General features: G+C 44.1%; 1 protein-coding gene across 1 annotated transcript in view; it reads left to right on the top strand.

The window, feature by feature from the left end:
- LOC120957818 (uncharacterized protein DDB_G0271670-like) overlaps window positions 1-25,465 on the top strand; it is a 47,944-nt gene extending 22,479 nt beyond the window's left edge. Inside the window, exons 3-10 of the mRNA XM_049608137.1 lie at window positions 9,531-10,328; window positions 14,766-15,235; window positions 15,380-15,844; window positions 15,953-16,054; window positions 21,795-21,903; window positions 22,007-22,183; window positions 22,561-22,674; window positions 23,537-25,465. Of these exons, the coding sequence (XP_049464094.1) occupies window positions 10,154-10,328; window positions 14,766-15,235; window positions 15,380-15,844; window positions 15,953-16,054; window positions 21,795-21,903; window positions 22,007-22,183; window positions 22,561-22,674; window positions 23,537-23,661 (1,737 nt within the window). The 5' untranslated portion in view covers window positions 9,531-10,153 and the 3' untranslated portion in view covers window positions 23,662-25,465. The remainder of the gene's footprint in view (window positions 1-9,530; window positions 10,329-14,765; window positions 15,236-15,379; window positions 15,845-15,952; window positions 16,055-21,794; window positions 21,904-22,006; window positions 22,184-22,560; window positions 22,675-23,536) is intronic.
- The last annotated feature ends 1,084 nt before the right edge of the window (window positions 25,466-26,549 follow it).

The following is a 26,549-nucleotide window of genomic DNA, read 5'->3' as shown; positions in this document are numbered from 1 at the left end:
ACGAAATGTTCACCAACGAAAACAATGAGCATATCCGTGATAGCTTGATGCTCATCGTTGATATTCAATGAAAGTACGTCATGCGAAAGCTTGAGTCCAACGCAATACTCCGACTAACAAGCTGAGCTTAATGTCGACGCAAGCATAATCAGGATTTTTTCTGACTGTGAAAAGATTTGACAAATACCCCTTTTTTAATCACCAACACTCATGACTGAAACGAAGCACATATCAGCTCACGTACACAACTGAAATGATCAGAGGTGAGACTCAAACAGTTGCTGGTCCAATCACATGCTTGGTGACATTTTATTTAGCACCTCACTCTTGGTCCCTCACTTGGTCGCGTGCGTGACATTTTCGGTCAGTGATAATCACGACCAAGAGTTGGTTGTACACAATGTCACCAAGCATGTGATGGTCGCAACAACTGTATGAGTCTCACCTCTGTTCATCACCGTAGAGCTCGTGACGGTGATATGATTTTGTTTTAGTCGGAATTTGTCATGGCTATGTCAGTGACATTTTGCACAACTGATCACAGTAAAAAAAGTCATGACTTAGTGATTGACCATGGTCGCAAAAATGTCACGAAGCATGTATTGGTCACACCAATCGTTTTGAGTATCACCTCTGATTATCACAATCGAGTACGTGACGCTGACATGAATTTAGTTTCAGTCAGATTTGTTTTATGACATTGACAGTGACATTTTGCAACACTGACTGTCACCCAAAAATGCATCTTCAATGTTCAATTAATCATCAGCAATACATCGTAGGAAAAACCCAAACATGTTTTAGAAACATTCAAAAATACTTGGAACGATTTCCTATAATTTCGGAAGACGTTAAAAAAAACCATCGCAAACCCTGCCACAAATTTCCGTCTATCGTAAGCCTAACTAATGAGATGAGATTATCTCACCTCAATACATCACTGGCTTTCATTGCGTGGAATGTAAATAAATTGGCGTTACAAAAGCTTTCCTACCGAAGCGATCGCTGCCTGCCTCTTCCGCTACCTAAACGACACCTGATTAACACCATAAACCCCCGCAACACCCCACAATCTGGCGGACCAGTTCATCCAGAGTGCTACAGACGGGAGCCCTTCACATTGCGCGTGGCAACCGATGCCACCCATCAAAATGTGTATCAAAAGTTGTCTGCTTTGTTTACCGTAGTAGTAGCTGCCAGATAGCGCTTATTTTCTGCTACTTCAGCCTGTCTGCTTTCATACTGTGGAACGACATCACACCGCCTCTGAGGATTTTGCCCTCCCCCACCGCTACTTGAGGGCTAAGATTTCATTCCCTGCCCGTGCGCGCCTCAAAGTGGAAGTTAAACGGATGGATGGCCCGCCCACTCTAAGAAGGGATATGATTAATGAAATTTGATGACGTGCCATGTCAACTTTGTCATAAATGTCAGACCTTTCAGCCCTGCCTGGACACGCGGAAGCTGCCCGAGTATCTGCTTGTCCTGCCCACACCGTGCGGCAGCGCTCGTTGGAAAAAAATCACAAATCAACCACCCCGACTGCTCTCCAAGCCTAGGAAAAACAAAACAAAAGCCCCAAAACACACCAAAAGGTCGACGGACGTACGTGCTCGCGTGTGCTTTTGTTTGTGTTTCGTATCGTAGCCTTTCGCACTGGAAGCATCACGACCACCACCGCCGCCAAAACTCCAAGTGGGAGTGAAAGCTGCTCCTCCCTGGCAGTGATCTGTTTTACCGTTTGTACCGAACTAGCGAACCAAGTGAACCGGAACGAACAAAACCACTCTCACACGCGCACACGTTTGCGTGGGATGCGCACGGATGCGAACCCCGGCGTAAGGACGGCCCCGGAGATACGGGAGCAAACGAAACGGGAAGACAAACGCGCCCAGCATTAACGAGACCCGCATTAAAACGAGGCGCAGGGGAGTGAGTTACAGAGGGAAAAGAGCAAAAGTGCCTACACTGCACAAGTGACAAACCTCCCTCTCCGGACAAAACAGACTCAGCAAGCTGAAAGAAAAACAAATCTCAACATCACTTAATCGGCCGGGCGGCTCCACTGATCCGGATGGGAAACTGGAGCAAGCGGCTTGCCTGCTGCCAAACGCCTTGCCTTCTCAGTGGCGTAAAACTTCACCCACGCTGGCTTCTTCTCACACAGCCGCACCGCTTGCACCTCCCTCATTATGTTGTGTAATCATAAAGGAAAATTTATGTGACGACTTTATTATTTTGATTAATTATGTTTGTCTCGCTCTTCATGTGGAGCTGGAGCGTTCGGTTGCTTGCCTTGGTCCCCGGAAATGCTCCGGTCTGTGCGGTCTCGTCACACAAACAGACACGTGGTACACGCCAGCAGGAGTGGGGGTTGGGGGCTTGTGATGATGGCAAATGGTCTTCACCTTGGAGACACAGCAACAAAGTTGCTAAATCGATCCCCGTGTGCTAACTTTCTGCGGTGCTAATGCCCCGAGATTTCCGAGTCTTTGGGTGTGTGTGTGTGTGTGTTTTTATGGAGAGTAAAAGGACGGGTGATTGGTGTGTTTGGGGTACAATTTTCTCGGAAAAACGGTTCACCTTTCCCACCCTGCTGTGCACCAATGTTGGTGGGGAAAAACGAAAAGGCCCGTTCCCGTGCCCGATCGCGGTTGAAGCAGTTTAATCAGCAGCGACACCGTACTCTTCGAAGGATATGCGCAATCCGGCTTCCGTGTTGAGCGCTTCCTCTGTCTGATGAGATGCGAGCTTTAGAGAGCAATGGGGAAAAAAGCGAAAGGAAACCGTTCGCAAAGCACTAGCGAGAGAGCAGTTAATCAAGAAAGATGACAGCACCAATTGTTCACGATTGACGTGTACCGGGGGTTTTGGACCGGCTGTTAGCCATTTCCGTTTTTTCTTCTCGCTTCTCCTTCAAGCACCTCTTATACATCACTGCCAGACTCTTCACTGACGCGGAGGAAGCAAACGAGCTCAATCACCAGGACGAAGGCGAAGTCGGCCTGAGTAATGCTGCTAATTGAAAGTGAAAGCTGACAGGATGGCATTCCGGCTCGGCGGAGGTGGAACATGGTGAACTCCTTTTGCACCAGACAGCAGACCGATGGCGCCAACCGGTTTTCGGTCGTTAAAACTTCATTTACAGCATTGTTAGGTGTCGTCGTTCGGGCTCGCAAGCTTTGATGGTTGAGCTTTAGGCTAGGCGGTATTCGAGGGGTGGGAGGAGAGCTGGCTCGAGTGGAAGCGCATTAGCAAATTAGGCTGGCAAAAGACAATGGCAGCTCATTAGAGCGAATGTTGCCGAATGTTGCGTGTTAATTTTGATTTTGGTTCTATAAAGTGTGAAGCGTTCGCAGGATCATTAGGCCGAGCGGTCGTTTTTTTAAGTTTGGTGCAGGTGCTCCGGGGAGATCGTACGATTTTCGTACCACGGTTTGTTATCTTGGTCTGTAATCAGTGCTGGTTTTTTTAAATAGACTGTCAGAAGGTTTTACCACTTTTATTATCTCTTTGATTTCAACGCATTTGTAGGGTCGTTTTGATCTCATTATTTTTAAAGTTTGCATAAAAAATGAACTTTTATTCAGATGGCGATAGAAAAAAAAACCAAGACCGATAAACTTCCCTTGAAAGCTAATTATTCAAGCTCATTTGCAACAATAAATCTACGATCTTAGGAGTTAGTTATCCGGAATTTACACCATGGCGGACGACGACAAGCGCTTGGGCATGTTTTCAAGTTTTCCCCAATTTTGTATAAATCTGTCTTCAGTTTTTACCACAAAAATTGTTGCAATAGAGCTTTTACATCGTCTTGGTCCAGACATTCTCGATGCGACGCAGCTGAGGGATGTTGGACCGTTTCGAGGACAAGTGTGTCATATCAAAATTTCGCCGAAATTCATTTGAAATGATCGCATCGAGTTGTGGCGTCAGTGCTTGCCGATGCGAAGCCTGTGAACGTGATATACATCCATATGTTGGTATATGTTCCCCAGAGACTATTGCACTATTTGGCCGGTTGCATCGACCTCCCGGTAAAGGGAACGCAGCGATGTCGCCGCTTTTCGCTCGGTTTTCATTTTCAGCTGCTTTTAGAGCCTCAAGTTACTCAGGGTCATGAGCCATTTGGAATCGGGCTTTCTTCTGGTACTCTGATTGTTGTCTAATAGTGCCAAGTTGTTTTAGATCCCGGAACAGACTTATCCAACATTCACAAATTGCCCTCCGTGCGGCCGTTTTATACGCTACGGGGTGCCGTTCTTTGATCGCGCACTCTTCTAAACGAAGTTGTTCGACTGTTATAACCATCACTGAGTTCAACTGATAGAGGTATCAAATTTTATTTGCTGACTCCTGGGATACTATAAATGAAAATGAAATCAACGTTTCATTAGTTCGGGTGATAATAAAATATCAACAAGGTTTATCCATAATTTTTAATGCAAACGTTATTTCACCTTGAATTCACCTATTTTACTTACTTGATTTTTTTATGTTGTGGTGGTTCTCTGCTTTATTATTAATTTTTTTAATCTTACCTTTTCGGATTGACAGTCACACCTTTTGACAGTTCTTATTTTAGCTAAAGAGACTGTTCCAACGCAAGCCGCGAAACGCCTTAACGCGAGATATGAATTTCATTGAATAATACAAAAAATTTTGGCGCAAATTTATCCATGGCGTGTGTGTCTCCTACGTTCTGTTTCGCTGTATGTTCAATTGACCTTTCGCGATTCTTTTCCTCTCTCTCTCTCTCTCTCTCTCTCTCTCTCTCTCTCTCTCTTTCTTTCACATACTCTCTCTCTCTTTCTCTCTTTCTCTCTCGCTTCCTCTACCAGCGTCCTCTATCTCCTATGAATTTCTCGTCTCACCAGTTTATAGCGTTTTATGGTAGCTTTGCGAACGTTGTCATCCTTGATATCATTCTATTACCGCTTATCCACTTATCGATCCGAACGATCTATCGACTCTTTTGTCCCTCTCTGTTCTGCGTGAACAGAGACATTTAAAATATTGTTTTCAAGTCATGTCTTAAACTGTCGGAAAAGCTGCAAACTTGACTGATCCCTTGTAAAGGATATTTAGCATTATGAAACCTTCTAAAGATGAAAAGCTCTACCGCTCATTAGGGAGATAGAAGAGAAAGTATTCAACCACACAGATTAAATGCAAATTTGCCAGTTACTAAGAGAGACTGCAAACACGATACGAGAGAGTTCGTTTGAAAGTAATGAAATCTTTTGAGTAAGAAAAACATCGTTTATAAAGCAAAAAAAGAGAAAAAAAAAACTACGAAAATGTGTTTAATTGTGACAACCCAATTGTCGAGTTGTTGCATATTTCCCATTGATTATTTTGATATTGATGCCATTTTTTGCATGACTTATTGTAAGTAAAACTCATTTAAAAGTCATCAAAGGATTAGAAAATTATTTACATCTTTTCGATTATTAAATGTTAAACACAATACACAAAAAAAGTTCTGAGTATTACATGACAAGATCCCAGAAAATAACCCACTCGCATCTTCCAAATAGAGCGCGATAAGTTACTTCAAATTGATAATCCTCATCTGCCATCGTCAGCCTTCCGAAAAGGAGCTTAATGAGTTAAATAGATTTCCAAATGCTAAGCTGATTTGTGTGCTGTTCTGTTGGTGGTGGTGCACATTCCACTGCGGAGACTACCATCCTTTACCTCTTACCTCATCCCAAACACACTTTAGCAAACAGTGGCTCGACACTAAATTTTAACTACTTCCCACAGCACCTACCACCCCCCCCCCCTCCACTCCTTCCCATTTCATTTCGCAACGCGTGCCCGCGCCACCATCCCACTTTGCGGCCGTTGTTTTGCCCGCATTGCGTAACCGTGCGCCGCAAGCGACGAAATTGGATCATTATTTTTCGGCCAGGTGTTTGATTTATGGAGATGTCACCGCTACAAGATAATGCTCCGGGCGGTGAACCGGTGTTCACAGCGCTGTCAAAAGGGAGTGGAAAGAAAAGAGAGAAAAAAAGACACGCACAACTTCCTTCGGCACATCACAGCCCAGGCGGTACGGTACGACGCATCAAAGTTGTCGAGTTTGACTAATGAGTGGCAATTTTGGCGACGCTAGAACAAACACACACACAACCAAGGGGAATCGGACAGCGGGAAAACGAGTTGACGGCAGGTGCTTTGTTTATCGCTTTTCGAACGTAAGGTTATGTACCGGGGACGCGTGTGTGTGCGAAGAGAGACGGCAAAAGTTTGTTCCGAATCAGGACATTTTTCAACCAACCTCACCGCCAAACAAAGATCTGCGAAAAAGGTGCTTGGGGGTGGTGGTGGTGGAGTAGGGCAGAGGTGCTGACTGTGCCTGTCCAAGACGTTGTTTGACAATGGATGACTTAATTAGTGAGCAACTTCGGGCAGCAGCAAACGTTGCGTAGGTGCTGGTGGTGTTGGGTGGTGTTTGTGTTCGCTTGCGTCAACCGTTTGCGGTATGATGGCTCCCCCCCCCCCCCCCCTGTGGGAGATACAGCATAACACAGCTGGCCGTGGAGACGTGAGAAGAGTTTCGCTTTTTTTTATGGTCGCTTTACACGCTCGGTTTTTGCCACTCGACTAGCTCCATCCATCACGTTCCGGGGCAGGTAACTTTTCTTGCTAGCTCAAACCCACGGGAACAGGTGCAATTAATATGCGTCACCTTTTGCAACCTTTCTCGGGGGCAGTTCTCATGACCTTCAGAGAATGGTTTTTTTTTGGTTGCACAGAAACTGTCCCAACATTTATTTCAGAGCAACTGTTTATGCAAACAGACAATGGATGAATGAATGAAGAACGTGCCGGAGAGGGAGAGCGCTGGCGCTCGCGCAAGTAATCTAAAACGCAAATTGCAGCACTAAATAAAGCACTAGCAAAAAGGATAAAACCGTTTGCGCTGAAATGAAAGCAACGGGTATAAGGAGATTTACAATTTCCCATTCCAACACAGATCAGCATTAAATCACGGCAAACAAACAAACAAACAAGCAAGCAAGCAAACAGCAACTCCTCACCGAGCTTGGGGATGAAGTTGTGCCGATCCTGGGAGCTATTTCATCCAATATCATAATCCTTAATCCGACTCTGCTCCTTGTCCATTATGCTGTTGGGCTTTTCGTTTTTTGGCAGAGAAAAAAATTGGTCAACAACACGACGAAAATAGAAAAAAAATCCCTGCCCGCTCGGTAATCTGAGGTGACGTATCACGCCGAATCAGTGCTTTTTTGTTTGACAACCGCAAAACCTTCAGCCTGGAATGGAATGGAAGGAGAAAATAAACAATCACCAAACAATGTACACAAACAAAAAGAGAAGCAGTAGTGTAACAATGACACCGACTTTGCTCAACAAGCTTTTGGTACGTTGTGTTTTTGGAAGGGAGGCGATTTTTTTGTGTGCTTAGAGTAAAAAGTTGCACGTGTCCACCAAACCTCCCCTCCGGAGGTTTGGTTTATTTTGCTTTAGCTACCCCGCAACGCTATCTCAAATTTGTCCACTCGCCAACTTTGCATACACTGGTTGTAATCCAAGTTGAAAATTCATAGAATACGTCGTGTTTTCTTTTCTTGGTCGTTTTCACTCGGTCGCTCGGCAAGGGATGCTGTACAAAGCTGTGTTCGTATTTTCTTGGAAGTCAGCGGCCGAAAATAGATACTAAATACCCGAAACGCCAAACGCATGGGGAAGCCGCCCGGAGCCCAACTGTCATGCCAAACGCGTACATCTCGCGCGTTGAAATTCAATCACTGCTTCCCACACGAATATTTGCAGCGATTTGCCTGCGATGGTTTGTCGGAAATATTTGGACGCGTATCGAAGCTAATAGAAAGACAGCTAGGCAAAAAGCCGGGTACGGGCATGAGAGTATGTGCTGTGAAAACTTCCTAACCATGGGGCGCTTCACGATTCTAGTCAGTTTTTTTTTTTTGTATGGAGTTTGACTGTTCGAGACTGAATTCATGTAAACAATCCATACAAAACCACACACAAAACTAGCCTGAATTTTTCAGTCTAGATTATTCTAGCCTCAAAGCTAAAATAAGATTCGAGTACCTGCTCGAAAAATGGCAAAACAAGGTGGTGTTTACATTTATTCCAAGGTGCATTAAAGAGATCAGATGATGGAATCCAGAATCAAAGTGTATGTAATCCAGGTGGTCTCATAGCATGTTTTTTATAACCAAATTTGAATATCAATTCTTGACAGGATGGGTAAAAACTTTTGTTCAAACAAGCTTCCTAGAGGCTTGACGAATACTCAAAACACTCTTAAAAACTTCATTGAGAAGCAGAAGCGATAAAAATCAGCCCTCTAAATGCACACACCTTGGTATAAGCCCACCTTAATATTGTACCCATTTAGATAGCTGCTCGAAAACTGCTATACAATGCAAACAGCAGACAGGCTGAAATTTCAGCCTACGAACTTAAAACGGAAAGGGCCCCCATGTCAGACTTCCAAAAACAAAAATAAGAGTATTGCAAGTGACGAGTTAGTTGATGGATTTTACACGGTTGCTATCAATATTAAATAATAGACACACTTTCCTGTCATTGAATCACTTGTCATGATTTGACAGCTTTCAGCATTCACTGCCAAATTTGCAACAGACACGAGGCTACGCCACAGCCAAAATATTGGGGCCCTTCACGATTCTAGTCAGTTTTTTGTATGGAGTTTGACAGTTTGAGGCTAAAACCATGTAAACACTCCATGCAAAACCACACACAAAACTAGCCTGCAATTTTCAGTCTAGATTATTCTAGCCTCAAAGCTAGAAATAGATTCGAGTATCTGCTCGAAAAATCGCAAAACAAGGTGGTGTTTACATTTATTCCAAGGTGCATTAAAGAATCAAAGTGTATGTAGTCCAGGTGGTCTCATAGCATGTTTTTTGAAGACAAATTTGAATATCACTTTTTGACAGGATGGGTGAAAACTTTTTTTCAAACAAGCTTTCTGGAGGCTTAACGAATACTCAAAACACCCTTAAAATCTTCATTCAGAAATAGAAGCGATAAAAATCAGTCTGCTAAATTCATACACCTTGAGATAAGCCCACCTGTATATTGTACTTACTTAGATAGCTGCTCGAAAACTGCTATACAATGCAAACAGCAGACAGGCTGAAATTTCAGCCTACGAACTTCCAACGGAAAGGGCCCCATTGATGGATTTGACAGCTTTGCTCGTGGCGTGATGTACCGCTTTACTGTTACGCAAAACCATCCACCAATGTGCTAACAAAAGCTCAAGAAAGTGGCAAACTTTATCTAATAATTATAAAGAATTAGGTTCCACACAACATTCTACCACAAAGATACGCTCAAACACTAAAACTGCTGTTTGGCTGAAATACTTCAATCATATTAAACTATCAATTTTTCCGCTTTAATCCAATTGCATTCAATCGCCTTCACATCATTCTTCCTCTTCTTGAACAACGTTTGCTCTAACACTTCTCCCACAAACTTACTTCTCCTTTCAGACTCGTTCAACCCAACAGTGCTGACGCTACAGACTCGGCGTGTGATGATGCGCAGCGCGAGCCGCGACAAGAGACGCTAGAAACAAGAAACAATCACCTTTTGCGGAACGGAACAAAAGGCACAAAAGCTTCCGACGGCAGCGGTAGCAGCAGCAGCAGCGATTAAAGAAAGCAAAGCGAATTTTCTACCCATTTTCACAATGGATCCACCGAACTGGATACGAGTGACTGCTTTGGGCCGTCCGAGAGCATTGCCACGTTGCGGCTAGTCGGCCGTCCCCATCCCACCGACCTACCGCTGTGTGCTACTGTGTCTTTCTCCCGGTTTCACCTACGCATCGCTCTTTCTTTCTTTCCTCGTCTGGCCTGTCCCTATCTTTCCGCTGGCCTCACACACCAACTGAGAAAAGAAAGGCCCTCCAAGGAAAAAAAACAAAGATAACAAATCAGTGGGGGAAGGGAAACAAATTCAACGCAAACGCGGGTGATACAAAACCCTTCACCATTTGCAACACTGTGTGAAGCACACGACGACAGCAAACACTCCAGCTCCCACTAAAGGCCTAGGGCCGCAGACAGACGATCGCCCATCCCGACGGTCAACGCAACAGCAACTGGACCAAATGTGTAGCAGCGGCGGCAACAGCAGAAGAAGCAGCAGCAGCAGCAGCAGCAGCAGTAGCAGTAGCAGCAACAACATCCGCACAAACACCAGCCTGGATCGGCGACGACGGCTAGCGCAGCTGACAAAATGGTGCACCCTGTTCATCATTTTAGAGTCTACGAGCGTTGGAAACGGTAAGTGACGTTATTGTTTCGGATTGTTTTGTTTTTGTTATTATCCTGCGTGTTCCACTGAAAGCTTCCATTGTATGCTGAACGGTTCATTACGCTTTCCGCCTTTGAGAATCGGTTAGGGCAATGTTACGTAAAATTCATTTTCAAGCTCATCGTTCCTCGCAAAGTAGTAGGGCGTAGTTATCGCACCAGAGTGGAGTCGGACAACGAGTCTAACCTTCCGCTCGGTTTGATCCAATAAGTGCAATCGAGCAGAGGGAGGGAGCTGTGGGTAATCAATGTTTTGGCCCCACAAATACCAACATCATTTTCCTCCGAAAGCTTAGGTTTTCTGCGTCTCGGAGTTAGCGTTGGGCTTTAAATTGGGAGGGAACGTCATGAGAGGGATGTACTGTGGAAGCCGAAAAAAAAGTGTAACGCAAGCAAAATGGTCTATGAGTGTGGCTGACAGGGAGTGTATTTGTGACAGAACGTACCTAGGTTCCAGGAGAGCTATGAGATGTGTGTAATGTAAAAACAATCCTGAATGACGATGGATTTCTTTTTTCTATTTTCCAACCATTTTATTCCCACCAACCATTTTTTTCTTCAAATTGATACCCAGCAAATCTGAGCCTTGCTTGCTGTACTCTCGTAGATACCGACCTGTCGAAATGGCACCAATGACAGTAGCTGCCGAATGACCCTCTCAGCTCGAATCGAAATCTCCCAAATTCTCCGTAATGCGTATTTCATCAAAGATCCAACCAGTGACAGCTTTTTAAAACGTCGCAATGATTAAAAATGTGATTCCGAGAATGGAAGTTGCGCTGCTGCTTTTTTAGGTGTACTGGTACGGTGCGATATTCCAACCTACTGAGCACACAGATAAGGAGACGCACAGTGGCTGGTCTGCCATGAGCTGTGAGACTATTCTTTCGCTGAACTGCCTCGCAAAAGCTTGCAAACCGTACCAGAAAAAAAACCCTGCAAATGTTCCGATGATGCGAAAGCATCGATACTATATAAAAATGAAACTCAACTGCCCATGGAAGCGACGCTGAGACGGTGCGTCGAATGCAAGGACACTTCTGGCCGCGTTTCAGAACGCCCGGCCAATCAGCACCAGTTGCAGCCCGCGTCGTGTGAGAAGGGCTGAAGAGCTGAAGGAGTGAAAAATCAAGCCTCAACGTCGAGTTAGTACTTGGTGAAATTGAATTTTCCATCTCATCGATTATCGAGAAAGTGTGCTGTCGAGGACCGAGAGTGAAAACGAACAGAGAGAGAGAGAGAGAGAGAGAGAGAGAGAGAGAGAGAGAGTAAGGAAGATCGGACCAGATAACAGATACACTGTTTCACTGTCTGTTTACATCGCCGTTCGGGAAAGTGTTGCAAACTGTTACACTGTCAGGAGGGGGGGAAAGGCTCAGATAAAACAATAAAAAACTAGCACCATCCTTAAAGCCAACCCAACCGAACGGATCGAACGAAAAGTTCGATCGCACTGTTTTATTGTCTCCTTTTCTTTTGACAACTCTTCCCATCCCAGTGCTGTCGAAGCTTGCCGGTTCGATTGGATGATTGGATGGGTTTCGTTGGAAAATTTTCGCTCCAAACCTGATTGAGCGTGTCCCAGCATCAGCAGAAACGGCTGGAGTTAGCTTTTGTTGGCAAAGTTTCATCGATTGATCAATGGTGCAGGAGAGTGAAGCTAACTGGTGTGTGTGTGTGTTTCTTTATCTACCTTCATGAATCGATTCCAGCAATTGAGCTGTAAGGTTGTAAGGATAGCTGGTTGATTCACTGTGGCAATTTTTATTACACGTACGCATACATTTCGTTATTAAATGTTGCTATCGTTAATTGGGAAAGGTAAAGTTACTTTTCCAAACAAGTAGCTTTTTTTCAATAACAGTAGAGGCTGTAAAACAAGCAATTTTCAACATAGAAATATGATTTTGGCATCAAACGAAAGATCGCTAAAATATCTTTCATTGAACACACATTTCATTGAAAAATATATTTAAAAAAAACTTTATGTGCAGATAAATGGAACGGCTTATCCTTCGATGCCTGTTATTTCATTCCGCACAACCGATATATCTTATCTTGCTTTTTTTCTCTAGTTGTATGCAATTTGTAAAGCCATTTTAGTAGTTTTAATGGTTGTTTTTCAATTTCGGTTTAATTTATTGTACTGTACTTTAATCATTTACCTTTTACCAAAATTCAGTACGGTTATAATGCTGTAGCTGACTGTACTATCATTAAAACTTCGCGACTGTAAAGATAGCGCCGGTCTCGTGGTACAGTCGTCAACTCGTACGACTTGCCTGTCATGGGTTCAAGCCCCAAATGGACCGTGAGAACTGACTATCCTGCTATGGAGGGAAACCAAACAGTCACTGAAAGCCAAGCCCACTAGTAGTAGAGAGCAGGCCTTGACCGACCTCTGTTGTTGTGCCAAAGAAGAAGAAGAAGAAGAAGAAGAAGAAGAAGAAGAAGAGGAGGAGGCGGAAGAAGAAGAAGAAGAATAAGAAGAAGAAGAAAAAAGAGAAGTCAATTCATTACTCACTTTTACCCTTGATAGTAGACGAAATTTATTTATTATGGCAATTTTTTTTTAGGTTTTTTTGTTATTTGTTGTAACATTCTTTATTTATTTCTGTATCATTTTATTTTGCTAAGTATTTATTTATATAATTATTTATTATTAATTCATGTTCTATTGATTTTTTAATTTATTTTAACAGGCCATTCCAATATATTTGTATTTTTACTAATCCATAAATCATTCTTTAGAAATGTTAAAGTTTATTTTATCATTGGTTATAAAGGCCAGTTTTTTGTGCCACAATACAACTTTTTTTTTATTGGATACAATAGATCATGCTTTGATAATATGATATTTTCAACCAAGTTAAATAAATTTCGATTGTTATTTATTTTCAGAAAATAGAACTCTACGGTTAATAACTATTCAGCACAAGCACGTACATGTAAAATATGTAACAAAATTTTATAGTGTGCTTCAATACCTTCAAAAAACTATGAAAAGAAAATCATACAGCACCACTGGGAATCCTATTCATATAAAACTAGAAGACAAAATTCTATATTTACAGGTTTTTAGATATTATATCATAAAAATCTTAAGAGAAGGTCTAAAAAGTTTGAAACGATGCTTAAAAACGTTTTTGAAAGCAATACAATTCATTTCAAATAGATACATGCCAAACAAATGGATCTTCGACGTATCTTAGTTTGTATAAAATTTTCAAATAGTGTTTTCTAAATAACTTCTAACTTCTAACTAATAATAGCCTTAGCTTTCTAACTTATACCTTGACTAATATGGTAAAGACTACCAGTTATAAAAAAAATTACAGTAAGATGAATGAATTTCAAAAAGCCTGCTCATTTATGCCCGATTATTTAGGTGTAAACTTTGATAATAAATTAGGGCAATTACATTCGAATGAACTTTCATTTTGTACTCTTTACCAAAAAAAACAAATAATTTCTTGCTGCGAACAAAAAGTCATTCAAAGCCTTAGAACGAGCCCTCTATGTATGTTCCTCTAGCTACCATTAGTCTTACTTGAAGCCACATTGAAATTTGCACCGCCCGAGTAAAGCAACCCCAGGCCAAAACGCAAAACGCCCCATTTCACACCTATACCCCCTATACCCTCACTTCACCCTTCCCTATTCGCCTTCACCTGCCCGACATCAGTTTGGCGAAAAGTTTTGCGTGAAAATTACTTGCCTAATTGAAAAATTTAGCACATTCTCTCCCCCTTCCAAAACCGGGCAGACAAATAACTACTTAACAAAATTACGCCACCAGACCATCGGCCCGTTCCCGGCAGAAGGTGTGAAGCTAGGAGCTAGAAACAACGCCTCACAAACACTCCACACTGAGAGAGAGAGAGAGAGAGAGAGAGAGAGAGAGAGAGAGAGAGAAACACAGGCACACCTTACACCATACATTGTAATAGCTTGACGCTCGATGATCGATGAGGAAATTGTTGCTCTTCAGGCGAGTCACGAGTTCCCCCGAGGCCCCTTTGCGTGCAACAATTACACGCGCGCAAGTGAGGCGCAGCTTGCACAAGATTTATTTCAATTAACGCAACTTTTCCGAGGGCGCCGGAGCCGGGGATGAGCAATAGCACTAATTGAAATGAAAATATACAATCATGGACCAGGGGTTGTGTAGCCTGCACACAACACGGCGCCCATCGCGTGGTGATTAATGGTGCCGCTGCTTCCCTGGTATATGGCCGCTTTTCAAAATTGATAGCCCTTTGATAGCAAGACGCTTGGGAGACGCTCGTTTCAATTCCAAAGTAAATGGCTTTAAATTGCTACTGCAAACGTGCTTTCTTCCGGGACGAAATCTTCTCGCAATTGCATCACTAATAAATCCATTTCTATTTTCTCTTTGTGTTGCAGGTTTGATCACACCACCCAGCAGCAGCACCACGCCTGCCAGCACTGTAACCACCACCACCAGTAGCAGCAGCAGCAGTACAACCACCACCACGACCATCATCAACACTAGTGGCAGCAGCGCTGGCAGCAGTTGGTTCGAAAGTACGAGTCCCTCCAGTGCCGGCGGCGGTCCGTACACTTCGCCCTCAGCCACCGCGCTTCCTGCGTTCGAGGCGCTGCCCCGGTTCGAAGCCCTCGTGCAGGACAGCCCCAACAGCTCCCGGGGCAAAACGCTCCCGCTGGTGGGTTCGGGTGCGCTCAAGGTAACGCCATCCCAGCCGACGCTCGAGGGAAGCAAACGTGGCCCGGCTGGCAGTAGTAATAGTAACCGAGACGGCAGCAGCAGCAGCACCACCACCAGCGGCTATGACTCGCCCGCTTCCCGAAGGACACCGCCGCTGTCGAAGGTGGTGGCGGCCACGGGTACACTGGTGGACAAAAAGATAGGAAAAACATTTGTTGTGTGTTTTTTTGAGGAAGTGATAGCGAATAACGGTCAACACATTGACCGTTAGAATATGTTTTCGCTCTGTGGAACACCGCAACACCACCTCCCAACAACCACTTAAACAGTCCTTTTCAGGGCTACCAAATATTTCCGACAAGAACTATGTTTTTCGGTCACAGAAAAAAGTTCCTATTTTTATGTCCACCAGTGTACCACCATCGCACCGGTTGGAATGGCCGCTGCAGGCAGCAGTAGTTTTAGCAAAATCTCTAGCGCCAATCTAATACTCGCCGAGAGCGGCGGTGCCGAGTCGGCCAAGATTGGACCGGGCCAGAAGGTGCCGGTGGGATTTTCGGGCAGCAGCAGCACCGCCAAGACTGCAGCGGCCGGAAAGTCGGCCGGTAGTAGACCACTGGCCGCGTCGGAGCAGGAGCCGAGCGGTAATCGGCTCGAGGGTGGCGAACTGACCACCACACCCGAGGGTAACTTCAGCAAGATGTACTTTGAAACCGATAACCACACGACGATCGCGTCCCAGGTCGGCTCGATAGCGGTGCTGCCGTGCGCGGTGCGCAACATCGGCGAAGGCGTGGTAAGTGTGTGTGTGAGTGCGCGTTGGATTTCCCTTACCCTTTTGCCGTGGGCCGGTGGTGCTGGACGGACTTTACGTTTACGCCCTTTTCCCTCTCGCACTGCGCAGGTGTCATGGATAAGGCGGAAAGATTATCACCTGCTAACGATCGGCTTCACCACCTACAGCAGTGACGAGCGGTTCAACATTATCCACTCGGAGGATACCGAGGTAAGTGGGTGGCCATGTGCGCGCGCGACAGTGAACGACCAGGCGTCTCCATTGCTTTGAGATCTTTCAGCTTTTTGCTGCTGAGCGCAGCATTTCATTTAAAAAAAAAAGGCTGCTTCCTGCACTTATGCCCCTCTTCTCCCTTGGGTGACGGTGTTTCTTTGATCGAGCTAAGCACCCTTTGCTTTGCTGCCCGGTTGCGCTCTCAACGATCCGAGTGGACGATTCCATTAGGAAATGAACAGAATTTTTGAGCATGTGCAAAAGAAAACACACACTCACACACCAACGCTGGGCATGTTGGAACGATGCGAGAAATCCCACTTCATCATCAAAGTGACTCCAGGGTGATACACCCCGTGTGTCAAGCGGTGTATGATGAATCTTACCACTGGCTGTGACATCTTACAGCTTACACAAGGTATCGAGGTGATGGTAAAGCAGTTTTAGTGCCACGTTTACGGTTAGCCACGTTTACGATTCGGGCGTGATTTTACCCACCCCTCCCTTTCGAAAAATACCGCAGTGTCGAGGCTGCCGGAGATGGAGCCAGTGTTACGTGCCGAACTACCGATGGGATTTTAAAGAGGCATCCTGCAGGAACGTGCCGGAACTGGATCTGATTGCAATGGATGATGGCATCGCTTCTCGGTCGAGCTTCTTGCTATGGGAGGTGCAGCATTCGGCTTAAGCGCTTAAGTGCAGGTGAATTAGGTACTCTGTCTGAAAGGGAAGTCAAGTTGTTGTCAAGCCGTTTTCAAATACTTTAGTATTGAAATTTACATATCATCACTATGATAGGTCTGGCAACAACTGCAACATGAATGTTAAATTTTTCATAATCATCTCGTTGTCCCTTAAAACGTCCCAAGTGAAGATGAAACATTGAGCATGTGACTGACATCTTACAAACTACAACATTCAACAAAGTATTTCGCTGACTTTGCAAGCAAGCATAGAATAAAAATGAAGGATGTATTTGATAAAATTGTCCAATAATGTCACACACAAAACAATACTACAAGCGTGCTTGCTTCCTGTCACCTCGCACAGTATTAATTACTTCGGATCAGTACCGTTAATGCGCACAGCAAAGAGCCAATTAAACCATTCCTATCGCGGCATGTGCTTTATGCGTAACAATTCAATGACTTTGCGCCTCTCTCCTCGTCAGTCATTGGTACGCAAAATGTTCCACATATACCGTCAGCATAACCGTGCGCACAACCGTCGCCAGCATAGTGCAGCATGAAGTGGGAATGAACCAGGCATGGGGGCCCCTTCCGACCGTGGTGCATCAAACGAAATTATTACACTTGGCCGATTTGGCGCACATTAAGTGCTCTTGGTGAGGAAACAGCACGCTGACGCTGTGTCACGTGGTCTGATTTTTCGTTTCAACAGCGTTTTTTCACCCCCTCCCCCCTCTCTCCGACAAACCAATGTATCCCTGGTGGTTGGTAAGTGACGGTTGAGCTTAAATTATTCATGGCTCGAGAGACAGATGAAAGATGCTTGAGACGTTTGTGCAGCCCGGAATCCCCGTTCGGTCCCGGTACTAGATGGGAAGTCATTTTTAACGCACGCAGAAAGTGTTCCCCAGTGCTCCACACACTACTCACTACGGTACTACTTACACACACACACACACATACGTACACACGTGCTGGTGGAAATTAAAGCAATTCATCTGAATCCATTTGTGCGCAGTTGTGTGCAGGGACGGAAGTGGTTTTAGTCTTACCGCTCACTCGAACATGAAGTGTGCTCGCAAAGCCCCGCACCAGGAATGCTGTTTTATGCTCCCTCTCTTTCTCTCTCTCTCTCACACACACACCTTGCAGCACTGTTCACCATGCAAACCAGCTGTACGATCGTATCAATCAACCATCCATCCGTTTCCATCGCGAATGCGCTGGGTGGAACTGCAATGGAACCTTTCAGCGCCCATTTGGCATTCGTTTTCGCTCTTAAAACACTCCCGCTAGCGATGCCGAACAGCACTTCGGAGCACTTTGCGGGACGCACGGCGTGCACGGTGCTTTCCCAGGAATCGTTGCGGTGTCTGTGGTTTTACTCACAAGTTCAATTTCATATGCCGCTTCGGAGGGAATACGATCTAGCCGGTAGCAGCTGCGTTTCATCGTTGGCGAGCTCTAGAATTTTGGACAATATGCTTGATTTTTTCGTTTTGGGAAAACGATTGTGTTAATATTTCGGTTAATCGAAAGGTCTTTTAAATCTTTTGAACCATTTTGAAAAATACCGTTAAAAAAGGGCAAAAGCAACAGCGCAAGACGCATTTTAAGGTGATCAGTACAAACAAGCAAGCAATAAAGCGTTACATTTCCACATGATTGCATAACTTCAGGCGTTTTTTCAGGCAATTTTGCATACCTTAGGGAGTAAATCCTTATCTTTAACAAAACAAAAAGCGATTTTAACCACTTATGCTACGACCGTTGTCCACTGTGCGCCCGTCGCCGTGCTCAGTTGTAAATCCGTTCCGGGCCGTATACGGAACGCATCCTCAGTTGGGTTACATTATTCAACAAACCATCTCTAGTGCTCCTTGCAGGCTCCAGCAGCAGGTTGTGTGTGCAAATTCAATCATCATGCTCATGATCATCATCCTCATCATCGTCGCTTCACGCACACACAATCGAGCAGCAGAAATGGCTAACGGGGTGGACGCTGCATTTTGCAAAACCCGGATGCATTTAGCTGCCCAAAACCGCAGCTGCATCGAGGCGGAAGCGCAACGCCCATCATTCACCGTCAATCGGTTGTAATAAATTTCAGCCTCGGTTCGTACTCGCCTGCCGGTGGGTGTGACCGTGGCATGGGTTCCCATCGTCTCCAGGCTCGTTCATTATGCCGTCCATTTGCAGCTAGCGAGTGAGTGTGTTCGGAACGTTCGGAAAAGGTGAGCAATGGCTCGCATGCTTCAAGCACATGTAGCAGTGCAGCAGAAAACGATACGAGTTCGACGCGCGGCATGGTTGGTTCGGCTTTAGTTTAATCAACAATCCGGACTTGTATTGCGTTTGTGGTACGTTTGGCAGCAATAAGGCGTTAATAATTTAATCGCCACGTGAACCATCCTGTTATTGAGTTGCGTGGCCCTTTGTGTTTCCACATTCAGATTTCAATTAAAATTCCCGACTCCCATTCTTCTTTCCAATTTTGCTGTACGGCATTGATCGTTCCGCCGCGTGCCGACCGTGCATTGGAAACAATCCGACGAAGACATTCAACACTTCTTCTAATTGAGAAGCGCGGCTGTGCTGTGTTCTCGCGAAGCCAGCCATTATTCACTCCTCGCTTAATTAACTGCTGGCTTCTTCTTACCCAAAGTTTCGGTAAGACATTCCAGCACGCACAAACAGTTTAAGCAGCCGACACACAGCCATCAAATGGATGGAGCTTTTGCGTGAATGCCATTAGCAAAACGTGATTGCCTTTTGCTTTCGATAAGTTTAACCATCCGAAACAAACAAGCAAATCCAAACAAATCGAAGCCAGTGTTGCTTGAATGCTTTAAAAGACACGCTGCTACTATTGTTTTGGAGGGCCAAAAGGGCGGAAGTCACGAAGTTACGAGCTATTGCGTGAATGTAAATGTGTTCTCGTCACGTTTTGGAAGCGATAGAAAAATTTAGTGAAATCGGTACAGTGCGTGCTAGAAAAAATGCACTACTTACATTTGAAAATAAAAGTATGTTGGACGTCTTACAAAGTAAATAACAAAAAGGAAAAAGAATTCGCAACAACAACAAAAAATAAACATTTTTTCGGAAAAAGCCGCCCATCCACAAAAACTCATAAATAATGCAATACCTCTTACCACTCTGTCAACCACTGTACGGAAAGCCACTCGTACGTGCAAACTCACTGTACGTCTTTCCGGGAACATTATCCCCCTCCCTTCCCTACCCATCACCACGTACCGTCGCGTTCCTCGTTTAAGCGTCTAACCTCTCCCGGGAAATGTGTTGCTTCCGTAGCGCTTCCGCATTACCTGGCTTGGCAGCGGAATATGCTTGCTTTTGCGAAACATTGGTAGCTATTTGTTTTTGGCACGTCGCCGGTAATTACTGGGAAGAAACGGTCGCGTGACTCGAGGGGCGGGATATTGGTGCACGAGAAAAGCACGCTGCTGCCACGTTCGACAATATTCTGTTGAATTCCATCGGGAGAATTCCATGGGCGGTCGGTTTTATCAATCTTTTAGCGCCGGCTGAGGTTGGCGTAGGCTGTGGTAGTGAATTTTGGAGGACCTTTTTTTCCTCTTTTCGCTGACCTTCCCCGTTTCAGTGTGGGTAAGTTGTTGGGGTAGGTTTTATAGGATGGTTTCAGCAGCACGCGTTCACCGGAAGCATTCAAAGAAGATGAATTCGTTATAAGGCTTTTTTTCTTCCATTCGATTTCGTTTGTACGCTCCTCCACCCCCTAAACACGCAAAACTTTGTGGGGACCAATTCTTTGTAGGGAACGGGCACGACCGGAGCAGGACCATTAGTTCCCTAAACGACCGGGACGGTACCCATTGCACCCCAGGAGACCCAATTGAGCTAATTTTCGTATTCGTCCACCGCTCGTCGTGTCTGCCCGCTTGCCATGGTGGTAGATAAAGTTTTGCTTTTATCGCCCTCTTCCCCCCAGGGCATCCCAACAGGGGGAAGCCTTTTGGGGGGAAGCGGATAATAGCACAATGGGAGAAACGAAGAAAACACGTTCCACGTTGAAGGCGTGGAGAGCAATAATGTCCCATTGGTCATCGTTTAAAGGTGCCCTCGCGGTAGGCGCGCTAAGTCGTGACCGGCATAGACTATTGCTGCGAGCACGATATCGATCCGCACCGACGAATAATGGCCGACGGGATTGATGGAACAATCGAGCGGCCGACAGAGAGTGCGCGTGGCTAGAACTCGGCTATGGCTTCAGGGATTGATGGTTATTGTCGTTTTTTTGTTGTTGTCGGCTAGCGAACCGTATGCTGAAACATCAAAACCGAAATATTGCCAGCAATGGATCTCAATATGCATGGTCAATACAATTACATCAATCGATTCTACGACCTTGCTGATGAATTGAGCTATAAACATTTGTGGCCGGTGGTGGCAACGTTTATTATTTTAGAAGAGAAAATCAAAACATGACGGTGAATCTGGTTTTATTGCAGTCGCGAGCATTCGATTTTGCCAACGGAGCAACTACTCTTTTAAGCAAATGCAATGGCAAAAACATTGCTGTAAATTGATTGCAAGCGTATGCATGATTCTTCAGCTAAAATGCGTTTTTTGTCAATGTCCAAATCTGTATAAGATATTTTATGTTGAAAGATTTTGTATTTTACACCGAAACAGTTCAAACAAATTAAAAAAAAATACAAACAATGAATATATGTATGAATAAAAGGTTCTGTAGCAAACGTACAGTAAGAAAATGAAATGAAAGCCTGCATTCAGGTGCTAAAGCAATTTAGGGGCAGCCTAACATTATGCAATCTGCATTACGTAGCATGCTTGTTATTGTTCTAATGCAGCTTCTTTAGTATTTAAGCACAAAAATAAAATAATAGGTTCGTTGAACCAATTACAAACTGGCAAAACAAAGCTTTTCAAACACTTGCTCATTTTCCAACTAGCGCCAATCAATGATTTCGTTGGGATAAATTCGATTTTCATCAAAATATTAACCAAAACACCGTTCTACCTTCCCTTCTCTCAACCACCAGGAATGGCCACTGCAGATCAAATACGTCCAGCTGCGGGACGCCGGGCTGTACGAGTGTCAGGTTTCGACCCATCCGCCGACGTCAATCTTCGTCAAGCTGGACGTGGTTGGTAAGTAGCACCCAGCCGTCGGTGCCATCAGCACCACCAGTATTCCATTTATCACATTCGTTCCCTTTCTCTCTTTGCTGCTTCCGCTTCACTCGCTCCGCAGAGGCAAAGGCAGAGATTTTTGGACCGTCGGAAAAGTATCTCAAACCGGGCTCGATGCTCCGGTTAACGTGTCGCGTCGTGCAAAGCAACGAGCCACCGCTGTACATATTCTGGTATCACAACAATCGCATGATTAACTACGATGCGCACCGGGGCGTGAACGTGTCAACGGAGGCGGGTAAGTAGGTTGCGGCCGTCCGCCTCACATTATCCTTTATCAACAGCGAATGCAAAAAGGTTGTGATTCTTAAACACACACAAACACGCTGACAAAACGATAAACTTACACCAGAGTAACCTCTTTATGTAAATTCAAATTTGAATACAGATATGTATGTGGGAGGGGTGAAGTTCAATCTGTGCAGCTGACTGAATAAATGTATGTATCCGTTTCAACGGTGCATAAAGCAATGCCAGCACTCAACCGTACGGCAACTTTACATTCGCATGCAGTCCTTCGTCTTCCTTCATGCTGCTCCTTAAGCATCTATCTTTTTAACACATTCTCTCTGCTCTTTGTGTCTGCTCTGCTTTTTTTTTGTTTTCGTCCCACAGACAATCGGTACTCGGAGCTTGTCATTTCACACACGAATACACTCAACTCGGGGAACTATTCGTGCGTTTCGAACAACGCTGTCGCTGCTTCTACGCTGGTGCATATTCTGAACGGTAAGTAAAGGTAAACCAGCACTGCATGCTGGTGCTTGAACGTAAACAACAAAAAAGCATGTTATGGACCAACAACTTTCAATGAACGAATGGAATGGGGCATGTTGGACAGTTTTGCTTGCGTCTGCTCCATTGAGATAGTTCGTTCAAATTTGTTTCTACAAAACATTACCTTTATAGATCGCTTCATCTTTTAAGATTTTTAAAAAAGCAGTCAGAATTTTACTCCTGAACAATTCAATTCCCTCACAATAATGACAGTAAATTTTATAAATTATTAAACATTGTTTAAAAATCTTTCCGAGTCAGCACTTGCGAAGCCATTACTGTTCATACAGTGTGTAGCGCCTAAATGTGTACTATGTGGTTTGTAGGCACCTCGCAGTACCAAATTGCTATATTGCATACCTTCAGGAGTGGTAATGAAACATTTTCTTAGCAACCTTATGGAACAGAATTACAGCATGTCGTTCGTGACTAGCTTGATAATCTGATGAAAGAGTGTTAAATTTATTCCTCGAATATTCCCATCAATCATAAATTTTACTTTTAATTTTTCATCATCTAACCAAATGTTTGCCACGACTGGTCGTATTGATTTTTTTTAAACCATTGCATAATGCTATGACGTACAACGCTCATCGGGAACCTTTTGTTCCCCGGTTGCTGGTGTCAACCTGTCCCATACAATGAGTTTGTCAGTGCATTCTGATAAAATGTGTGTTCCTAGGACATTTTCTCCCTCCCCTGTTAAACCTCGCCGCCAGCAGCAAAACTCTCATGGTATGCCTTTTTCTTTCTTTCTCTCTTTTCCACTGTCATATCACGCACACACACACACACACAAACAAATCGGGAACAGGTGAAAACCCGGCCGCCATGCAGCACGGTGACCATGGGAATGCGGTCCTGGTGGCGTCACACATTCATCTGCCGCTGGCAGTTGTAACATATCAGGTCATCAATTTCGTCTTAAATATGCATTGAGTTCACTGCACAAGGAGGCCAGCGATGCCAACGACTAACGCGCCGTTGTACGTAGAACGGCGGATGGGACGGAAGCTGCAAAACAAAAACAAAAACAAAACCAACACACACAGACAAACAGAAACAGGTATGCTGTAGCATAGTGGGATACAAGCGATAGTCAGACGAAACGTTGAACCTCGAGCAGAGAAATCTGCTTCCTGTTCCTGTTCACCTGGCAAGCTCGAGAATCCGGGAGGACAAACTAATGACAAAAAACAAAAACAAAACAAAAAAAAACTAGACGAATACAAATCGAGCCATGTTGAATGTGCACATTAAAACAGCTCCCCCCACTCACCGAACCCTGGTGGCTAAGGGGTTGCAGTTTTGTGTAAAGTAATTACGATCGACGTTTAGCTCACGGTCGAGTGAGCACAGCGTTACGGAGCGGAAACTCCGTACATCCGCTGAGTGATTAATTAAGAACAGCCCAGCATGGAACCACGCATTGTACATATAGGTAAACGAAATGGCATAAATCAAATTTAACGTAGCGTTTGATGTAACTTTGTATGGTATTTGTAAAAGCTAGTAAATAAAATAAAATAAAAACTACATCGGGGCTAAAACTGGCAGGCGTACCCGATTGCCCGATTCGTTTCCAACATCATTCCACATTCCACAAACGAAACAGAGATAAATTTCGTTTTGTCAGTAACGCAAACTTGAATTAAGTTGCTGGATGTTCTGTTTGTGTCATTTAATTTCACTTCTAAAGCTCTTCATTTAACATTTAAAATTAGTTTACCGAGGGTAAGCCAACATGGATGGAATATTTAATAGAAAATCACTCTTTCAAGTCAAGCAGAGCGGGACGGTACGCATTTAAAACACTAATTAGAGAGAGAGAGAGCGAGAGAGAGAGAGCAAAAACAAAACACTCCTTTTCCATGCCGAAGGAGCAATGCAAATAAAGTACGAAACTCGTAACTAAAACGGTAAAGGGTGAGCTGGAACAGCGAGATAGGTAGGGAACAAGAACGATGATTAAAAAAAACACAAAACCCCAACTGTAAAACCCATTTGCCCGTCTTTGATGAGCGTTGTTTGTGAAGAATAAACGTTGAAAATGATAAACAAAAACTCTGTTAGCTAAGTGTAGAGTCGGTGCTGGTTGAACAAAGCAAAAAAAAAAAAATGAAAAAAAACCCACAAGAAAACTAACATTCAAAAGCAAACCAACAGAACTACTGAAAGCATTCTTTCTAAAGTAAAACTACACTTTACAGACACACACACAAACACAAAGAACTACAACAAAACGCGTCGCCGAAGTGCAGAAGGTTGATTCACTTGACGGTAGGAAGATTGTATATAAAAAGAAAGGAAAAAGTTGAAGTAAAAAACGATGCCCAGCAAATAAGACAACACAACCGACAAAGAGAGAAAAAAAACGAGCATGTCCAAATACAAATAACAGTTAATGATGCCACGAAGAGAAAGGAAAACTCTCCCTACCGTGGTAATAAGGTAATACCGTGGAAATTCTCCAAACTGAAACCAACAACAACAAAAAAGACACATGGAATCAGTGAAAAGTAACGAAGCGGTGAGAACAAAGAACAAAAAATAACGCAAGAACAACCCTAACCCTGTGAGCGATGGAGGAAGAAAAAAGGGACAAAACCACCTTGCGCCAACCAAGCGCCACGGTTTGGCAAGCAGGCAAACTGTTTTCCCTCTTTTGCGGGTGCAAATCGAAGCATCCGTGTACCACTGTGAGATAAAAGCGGTTTAATAAAGGTAAATATATTTGGATTAAGTCTGTGTGTTGCTTTTCTCTTGTGTTTACACCCACCCAAGCGTGATTGAAACGTCCGAAAGAATGATGATTGTTTATGGCTGTATACTTGCAGAATGATTTACTATGTTGTTCCTTCAATTTCTTTTGCCTTAAAGTATGCAATTCACTTCACATAGCGCCTAAATTTATGCTTTTTGTGTTATCAAATACCTTTGAAAAGCACTTCTTGTTTTGCACTGAAACCATTCCAGCTTAACAGATTGCGGTTTGTTATTGTTTAGAATAACATTAAAATCATGACAACAAAGATACGCATAGCTGCTTCAAATGAATATCAATTTGTTTTATTTCTGTTTCATATTTTTGTACAAATTGGCATTCGTTTGACAAGCGTCAAGCGTACAAAGGAACAGAACGATGAACCAGTGTCAGTGGCCAATGTTAACAATGTGATTCGACTTCCCTAAAATGAAATTTGTCATTCTGCTTACCATACTACTTCTTTCGATCGTCCTCCAAAACAGTTCTGCTTGGAAAGCAAACGAACCATGGGGATAAATGCTGAATAAAAACAAACCTAACAATATCCCAAACATCTAAAACATTACATTTGCTGCCGATTCCACACACCTGTAATCCATACCCTCCCGAAGCTCCCAGAAGCTCTTTCAAATCGGCCTCATTCTCAGCGTACTTTGGAACATATTCTTTTTCCACAGCAAACTCACTTACACCTGCCCCCCAGCCAGTGGTTTGAAAGACTCCAGCACCAGTACCTCTCGCAGTGTAAGCCAATGGAGAACACATTTTCACATTTCCTTTCCATCCCCATGTGAAGCTCGTTCCTCGACACCTCGACAAGCTCTCCTTCCTTCTCACCAAATGTCTGCTGTTAGCAATTTCCACACATTTCTTGTTTCGTTTTTTTTCCCACCCGACTGCCAAAGGCCACACTCCAATTCCAATGCATAATAATCGGGACGATTTGAAGAAGGAAACGTGAACAGCACAGAACAACAACAACACGAAGCAGACGATACGATATGGACGTACTTTAGAGCCACTGTGATAATGTAATAATCCGGCGAATGGCATTACGGTG

The sequence above is a fragment of the Anopheles coluzzii genome, chromosome 3 (assembly GCF_943734685.1).
Source record: "Anopheles coluzzii chromosome 3, AcolN3, whole genome shotgun sequence".
Taxonomy (NCBI): Eukaryota; Metazoa; Arthropoda; class Insecta; order Diptera; family Culicidae; genus Anopheles; species Anopheles coluzzii.
The sequence above is the reverse complement of the archived record's forward strand: the minus strand, read 5'-3'. Positions and strand labels throughout refer to the sequence as shown.